General features: G+C 43.7%; 1 protein-coding gene across 1 annotated transcript; it reads right to left on the bottom strand.

Annotated features, from left to right (window-relative positions):
* Positions 1-562: 562 nt before the first annotated feature.
* LOC107831403 (uncharacterized) lies at positions 563-2,552 on the bottom strand. The gene is made up of 2 exons (XM_016659165.1): positions 1,898-2,552; positions 563-1,533 (listed from the first exon to the last, which is right to left on the bottom strand). Exons 1-2 carry the CDS (start codon positions 2,550-2,552, stop codon positions 563-565), a joined length of 1,626 nt encoding a protein of 541 aa, XP_016514651.1.
* Between the last annotated feature and the right edge of the window lie 5,866 nt (positions 2,553-8,418).

Genomic DNA, 8,418 nt, shown 5'->3' with positions numbered 1-8,418 from the left:
GGTCGCTATTGAGGTTAGCAGCATCTTTAGTATTGATAGACTCCGGTATCCCAAAACTGTAGACAATATTATTTCGGACAAAATCCGCCACTACCTTCTTCGTAACGGCGTTGTAAGTAGATGCCTCAATCCATTTGGTGAAGTAGTCGATAGCTACCAAAATGAAACGATGTCCATTCGATGTTGCGAGCTCTATAGATCCAATCACGCCCATGCCCAAGCAGTGAACAACCAAGGTGAACCCATTACGTTTAGCTCATTTGGTGGAAACCGGATGAAATCCCCGTGAATCTGGCACTGGTGACATGTCTGCACATAGCGGATGTTGTCGCTTTCCATGGTCATCCAAAAGTATCCAGTTCTCAAATCTTCTTGGCTAATGTGAACCCATTCATGTGGGGTCCGCATGTCCCTGCATGTATTTCCTTCAATAGACGGGTTGCTTCAGCAGCGTCTACACATCTCAACAAACCTAAGGGGTCCTCCTGTACAGGACTTCCCCATTGAGGAAAACATGGTTTGCCAGCCTTTTGAGGGCTCACTTTTGACCATTAGTAGCATTCTACGGGTACTCTCTAGTCGCAAGGAATCTCTTGATGTCATGATACCATGGTTTACCATCGGGTTCTTCATCTATATAGAAGCAATAGGCATGTCGATCCCTGATCTCTACCTCGATAGGGTCGATACAGTTCTTGTCTGGATGTTGAATCATAGACGATATGGTTGCAAGGGCGATGACGAACTCGTTCTGAATCCTGGGGACGTGCTTGAACTCAATCTTTGTGAACTTCTTGCACAACTCTTTCACGCAGTGTAGGTATGGCAGTATCTTGACATTCTTGGAGGACCATTCTCCTTGGACTTGGTGTATTAGCAAATCGAAATCTCGTATGACCAAAAGTTCTTTGATGTTCATGTCGACTGCCATTTTGATCTCGAGAATGCACGCTTTGTATTTAGCCATATTATTGGTACAAGGGAATCTTATCTTTGTCGATGCTGGATAGTGTTGTGCAGATTTCGAAATCAGGACTGCCCCAATTTTGACTCCTTTGAAATTTGCTACTCCATCGAAAAACATTCTCCACATAGTGTATGATTCTGCAATATCTTCTCCGACAAATAGTACTTCTTCATCTCGGAAATATGTGGTAAGAGGTTTGTAATTCCCATCCACTAGATTCTCCACGAGGTGGTCAGCTAAAGCTTGTACTTTGATAGCCTTATGAGTTATGTACACAATGTCAAATTTGCTGAGGAGAATTTGCAATTTAGCTAGCTTTCCGGTAGGCATTGGCTTCTGAAAAATGTACTTGAGAGGGTCGAGCCGAGATATCAGATGCATGGTGTACGCTAACATGTAATACCTTAGCTTCTGAGCAATCCAAGTCAGGGCACAACAAATGCGTTCTATCAGGGTATACTTGGCCTCGCATGGCGTGAACTTCTTGCTTAAGTAGTAAATGGCCTGCTCCTTTCTCCCAGTTTCATCATGCTTCCCAACCACACAGCCGAAGGCGTTATCCAAGACTGACAAATAGAGCAACAATGGCTTCCCTGGTTCGGGGTACCAATACTTTGGTGGATTTGAAAGGTACTCTTTGATTCTGTCGAAGGCTTTCTAGCACTCTTCTGTCTATTTTGTGGCAGCATCCTTCTTTAGCAGCTTGAAAATGGGTTCACATATTACCTTGGACTGGGCTATGAAATGACTGATGTAATTCAATCTGCCCAGGAAACTCATGACATCATTCTTGCTCTTCGGTGGCGGTAATTCTTGGATTTGATTTTTGATGGGTCCAGTTCTATTCCCTTCCTGCTTACAATGAAGCCCAATAATTTTTCGGCGGGGACTCTAAATGCGTACTTTGCTGGGTTCAACTTCAAACTATACCTTTGCAGGCATTCAAAAATTTCCTCAAGTCGTCCAAGTGCTCCGAGCTCTTTCGTGGCTTTATGATGACGTCATCCACATACACTTCAATCTCCTTATGAATCATGTTGTGAAAGAGGGTCGTCATGGCCCTTATGTAGGTGGCACCGACATTATTGAGACCGAACGACATAACTCTATAATAGTAGACTCCCCAAGGTGTGGTGAAAGCCGTCTTCTCTGCATCATCCTCATGCATTAAGAATTGATGGTATCTAGTGAAACAATCCACAAATGACTGCAGTTCATGCTTTGCACAGTTGTCGAAGAGGATGTGGATATTTGGCAGAGAGAAATCATCCTTTGGACTATCTTTATTGAGATCTCGGTAGTCCACACATATTATGATATTTCTGTCTTTCTTAGGTACTGGGACGTTGTTTGCCAACCAACTTGGATAGTTGGTGACCCTTACCACATTTGCTTCTATCTGTTTGGTCACTTCTTCCTTTATCCTCAGACTTAAATCAGGTTTGAACTTTCTTGGTTTTTGCTTGACCGGCAGTCTGGTATGATTGGTGGGTAGTCGATGCGAGACAATGTTAGTGCTTAATCCCGGCATGTCATCATAGGACCATGCGAACACATCGACATACTGTCGGAGGAGCTCAATCATATTTTCCTTTTGCTCATCTTCTAGATGAATGCTGGTTCTGGTTTTTTTACATCTTCTTCACTTCCAAGATTGACCACTTCTATTTCTTCAAGGTTGGGATTTTTCTAACTCTCCAACTGCTCGATTTCTCGCGGGAGATTGTCGGGCATTATGCTTTCGTCATAATACTCGTAATTTGGGTCATTGCGCTCAACAGTTTAGTTATTTGTCATAATCGTGAAATGCAGTTTTTTGCGGTTTGGTTACTGAAAAGAGAAGCTAAGTATAAATAGAACGGTAAATAAAGTTGCAATATTTAGGAAAATGATTATTTTTATTTCATCAAAAGGGGAACGTATTAAGCATTCACAAGAGGCAAGTGATAAAAAGGTACAGACACGGTACATGACTCAATTGACCGTGCTCTTTTCAAAAGGAAACTTTTATAGTTCCATACTACCAAGACTCCCGGTTAACCAAATATGGACTGGCGGTCCAATTCTGCAGCTCTTCCCCTGGTTTGACATACATGATAGTCGGTGTCTTGATGTCAGTACCTTCATAACATTCTTCAATCATATTCACGAATAGCTTTCACATCCCGTCGATGATGTCATCTTCGGGTACTGAACTCTCTCTCGGACTTGCAACATGCTCTGGCACAAAAACCTTTTTCCCAGAGCTAACAGTGCGCACTTTCCCCTTCGGAGGCTGATATCCTATGCCAGCCCTTCCTTTCTGCCCATTATGTTCAATTGGCTCCATGATTCCATCTGACTTGGCCCCTAACCCTGTTCCTGGTGTGTATCCATATTTCATCATCTACCTCATATCCATCTTGGATCTATATGGTGACTGCATTCCCAAGTTTTGTTCAGTCTTTTTCATCTCGGTAGTCTGCATGATTTCCACAGTGTGGAAGGCACCTCAGTCCATCCCTACAATGAATGGAACAACATACTCCAAATAGGCGGAGTGACCCCACTCGCCATGAACCACTATCTCCTGGCATCCCCACTCAAATATTATGCATTGGTGCAAAGTGGATGGCACGACCCCTGCCTTATGTATCCAGGGCTTGCCCAGCAGCAAGTTGTAGGAAGAGGAGATGTCCATTACTTGAAACAACACCTGAAAATCGACCGGCCCGATTTGTTAGGCTAAATAAATTTCTCCAATAACATCCTTTTGTGAACCATCAAAGGCTCTCACCCTTACGCGGCTTTCCTTGACTTCCCTCAAATAAATTCCTAACTCCCGCAGGGTGGAGAGCAAACAAATATTGACTCCTGATTTTCCATCGACCAACACCTGGGACACTACTTTGTCCTCGCATTTGATAGTGATATGAAGAGCCTTGTTGTGACTTGCGCCTTTGACATGGAGTTTGTCTCTTCTGAAAGTGATCATATTTGCTTTGACCATTTTCCCGATTGTCACGGCCAACGCCTCACTGGTGGTGTTACTTGGTACGCTTACCCCGCTTAGTACTTTCAACAGGGCATCCTTATAACTGTCGGAACTCATTAACAGATAAATGATTGATATATGTGTTGGAGATTTCTTCAGCTGCTCCTCTATAGAATACTCTTTTCTTGACATTCTCTTCCAAAACTTTGTGGCTTCTAGGTCTGCTATGTTCTTCCTTGGAATTTTTTCTCCCCCCGTGTTCCCTCGATTGACATCTTCTGGAGCGTAGCATCTCCCAGACCTAGTCATACCATGTGCCATAACAAAGTCTATCATTTTGGCCTTTTCTTTTTATTGGTACGTCCATGGGATAGTTTTGTATTCCCGAATTTATTTGTCTCCTGTAACAGTGGCAGGTTGCAGCGGATCAGTTAGAACAGTCACTGTAGCCTCAGTTGTACTATAATGATCGGAGCCTTTTAAGGTGGGACCCTAGCGGCTTCTGCATTTCCTATAGTGATAATTGTTCGCTTCAGGTCATACTCTTCGTCTAATGTGATCATGTTATCTCCCTGGTTTCGATGATTTGGCAGTGGATTGCGATTCACATTGGGTGGTGCCGGAGTGCACTGAATGGATCCGCTCTTGATCAGGGTTTCAATTTCATTTTTTAACTTGAAACAATCTTTAGTATCATGCCTGAGTACATTGGAATGGTACACGTATATTTTAGTGGCATCAAAATACTTGGAGGGATGTTCAGGAACCCTTCCCTCGATTGGATATACAATCCTGCTCTTTTCAATCTTTCGAACAATTGGGCCAGAGGCTTAGCAATCAAGGTACACATTCTAGAGCCCCTCTCTTCAAAGTTGGGACGAGGGCCTGGTGCATAAGCAAGTCGGTTCTGATGAGTAGTGGTTTGGAAAGGAGCGTACGATCATTGTGGGTTTTGGTTGTTGTTGGCTCGAGGAGGGTTGTACTATGGATGAGGGTGGTAATATGGGTGGGTATTATAGACTGGAGCATAAGTGGGTGGTGATGAGTAGTTATTTGAGGAATAAGAGGTGCTTCCGTGATGTAAATTGGGTTGGTAGTAAGGGACGACTGCTGAGACCTCCTCTTTCTTCTTCTTTCCGCTACCGATTGACCCTGACTGGATAGCCTTGCTTGCTGCTTGCAATGCTACCATGGATTGTACTTTGCCAGTTTTTATGCCTTCTTCTAAGAAATCTCCATCTTGACCAGCTCGGGGAACTTCTATCCCATCATTCCCATCATCTTTTCAAAGTATATTCCCTCCTAGGCTCTGATGAAATACTTTGTTAGTTCACTGTTGTCTAGCGGAGGTTGCGCCCTGGCAGCCTCCAACCTCCATCGTCGTACATATTCTTGGAATGACTCAAATGGATTTTTCTGCAGGTTCACCAGTGCGAACCGATCTGGAGTGATCTCTGTGTTGAATCGAAAACGATTCATGAAGTCCTCTACCATATCTTGCCAAGTTCTCCAATTTCGCGTATCCTGTCGAGTATACCAGGTGAGTGCTTCTCCCGTCAAATATCTTATAGATAAATTCATCCTTATCTTCTCGTTGCTCCCCACTCCAACTAACTTGTCACAATATGCCCTCAAATATGTGTGAGGGTCCCCCGTCCCATCAAAGATATCAAACTTTGGGGGTTTGTACCTTGCTGGCATATCCACATCTGGATGAATACACAGATCCTCGTAGTACAAACTTTCACTTCCTCGGGCAACTTGGAGGCTTTTCATTTGCCTTCTCAACATTTTCAACTGCTCAGATATTGATTCTTCTTTCTTACGCCTGGCTTCTCTCTCCATCTCGGTGTATTGGTCAATCTCATAAGGCACCCTGATCATGACAGGTGTTGTAAAGGTAGGTTCAGAAATGGCATATACAGGGGGAGTGTACCGCTCATAGGTGGCAGCATGTGCCACATATATGTGCTAGTTTGTAGCAAAAGTGACTCTGTGACAAGGAGGGGTAGTCGCATTAGTGGTAATAGGCATTTTCTGTGATGTCTGAGTGTATTGTGGTACATAAGGAGTGTGTATATGGGGATTTCATGGGTTAGCCGAGGTCACCAGAGGTATGACTTGAGTGGTGGGAGTTGAAGTTAGGGTGTTGTTATTTTGGCATGATGTGGAAGGAAAGTGGTCAGGAAGTGAATCCAAAGAAGGGAATCTAGGTAGTTGAGGAAGTGTTGTCACAGCCAGGTGCGTTCTCTGATATTTGTACCTCCTCCCTTAAGGACTCCATTTCCTGGGCCATCCTAGCCACGTGTTCATCATTCCTAGTGTTGTCTTTTTCCCCTGATCGACTCAGGCTGTCAGCTATGACCAGAGCATGTTTAGTTGGGTCTTCTGCGGCTGACATCTTTCCTTTTGACCTTAGATTGTATGGTGGTTCTGCCAGTTTTGGTCGACACAAACCAACTTTCTTTTCTTTTTGGGGTTAATAATAAAGCAAAAGAAAATTAAGAAGAAATAAAAGAAAAATGAACAAGAGCCAGTTTCCTCATTTATATGAGCAGGAAATCACACAGAGTAGATAATTCGTGCATTACAGCTAGTGTATTCCTAGAATTCACGGGGACCTCTCATTGTCGGAGGTAGGCCTAATTCACAGATATTTGACAAACATTTAGACTTGACACGTTTAGATCCGAAGCAATTTTTTTTCATTGATAATTTGGACTTATACAAGTGGGAACAAGGGTTACATCACTGTTTCATAGAACTGCATGGGCTTGGACAACTTGCCCTTTTGCAAAGTAAAAGAGAAAACTAGGGATAAAGGTACAAAGTGGGAAAGAGGGGAAATCAACCAACTCTAGTAACTATCCCCTGAGTTGTTTCCCACGTCCTTCTCTTCTTTTGGATCCTCTTCCAGATCCTCCTCCGGGTTTTCCTCAAACTCCTCCTCCTCATCGTTTAATTCAGACTCTTCCTCTGGATCTTCTTCTGGCTCTGTGCTCGACTCTATCTGGATGCACTCTACTACCTGGTCATCGTCTTCTGTAGGTGGCAACATATGGTCAATGGATCCTGAGATCACCTAACGGTGCATTGCAGTGGTCACCAGGTAATGTGGTAGGATCTCATGATAAATTTGCAAAGCAACCACCAGGTCCTCTAACCAGGCTATACTCTCTCTGCTTGGCCAGGCCAGTTCTTCTTCTTCGTTAATCCAGACGTAATACTCAGGAGTACACCATGAGTTTTGACCCATAGGCCTTGTTACCAGGACATTCCACTCTTCTTGCAGGCTTCTTATCTTGGGAATTGGGATCTGTCCATTGTACTCATCCTCGTATAGCATTGTCCTTGTCCACAGAGGCACATCTTGGATCATACCAAATTGTCTAAGGATCCACATAGGTGAGTATGGTTGAATGCCTTCAAATATGATCAACTCAATGAAGTAATTATGAGGAGTCATCAAGACGCCCTTCCACCTAACCAAGAGATCTTCCAGTTGATCCATTATCCTGTCAGATTGGTCAGCGTTTCGCTCCATTCTTCTTGCCCATGTGGGGAGACCCAATGTCTCATTCTTTCATTGTGGCTGCGGATCATATTGCTGACGCCCACGAAGTAGTCGATGGTGGCCTTTCGTTGGAAGAAATGTTCAGTAGCCCAGATCTGAAGTAAAAAGTTATAATCTTTAAAGAAAGCATACCCTCGTGTACATGCGGACAAAACCCTCAACGTATCAGCCAACACCATCGGCACCAAAGTAGTTTGAATATTGCCACAGAAGTTTGCCAGAACCACTAGTAACAAGTTGATGTTGATACGACCCTTTCATTGCGGGAAGACCAATAATCCTAATAGTGCCATTGCAAAAGTGATAGGCCTGAGACTCTCCCACGTTGCTTGGTCACATTGAAACTCCCCTGAATACCATTCGTAGCTTTCGCGGTGCCCAAATCTGTCAAACAGCTAGTCGAGGCTCACCCATCCATCCATGATACTTCTGAGACCTCTGCTGTTGGCAAGGCCTAAGGCATCCAAGAACCGGTAACCGGGCATAGTTACTGGCAATACTGGCTTTCTTTCATTGAATGGCAGCTCCGTGAAACTTGTGACTTCTTCCAATGTCGGTACTAACTCACAATTGGAAAATCTGAACATCACCTTACCCGGATCCCAAAATTCTATCAACAGGCGAGTGAGCACCTTATCTGCTTGGATGTTCATCAATGTAGTTAATGCCCCTAGGTGAATCCGAACCTCATCTCCGTATTCCCGATGAATATTCTTCCACCATTGTTTCAACTTATGTGGTGCTCCCATTACCATGCCTATTTCAGGGATGTTTCAGTTGTTTTTCATTTTCTGAGGTGGGTAAAAGAAATATGTTTGAGTGAGTATTTTCTGCGGATCCTTAAGCGTCTTGTCATGTTTGTTTGTCTTTCCACAAAAGTTATGTTGTTGGGTGCATGACCTG

Source organism: Nicotiana tabacum, chromosome 12 (genome assembly GCF_000715075.1).
Source record: "Nicotiana tabacum cultivar K326 chromosome 12, ASM71507v2, whole genome shotgun sequence".
NCBI classification, from domain to species: Eukaryota; Viridiplantae; Streptophyta; class Magnoliopsida; order Solanales; family Solanaceae; genus Nicotiana; species Nicotiana tabacum.
This window is presented reverse-complemented; position numbering and strand designations above follow the sequence as displayed.

Bases quoted from the DNA above. Each gene is read 5' to 3' on its own strand.
- LOC107831403 (XM_016659165.1), bottom strand. From the start codon at position 2,552: ATGATTGAGCTCCTCCGACAGTATGTCGATGTGTTCGCATGGTCCTAT. The intron at 1,534-1,897 runs GTATAGTTTGAA...TCTATTTGTCAG, and splicing joins ATTTTTGAATGCCTGCAAAG to TCTTGGATAACGCCTTCGGC.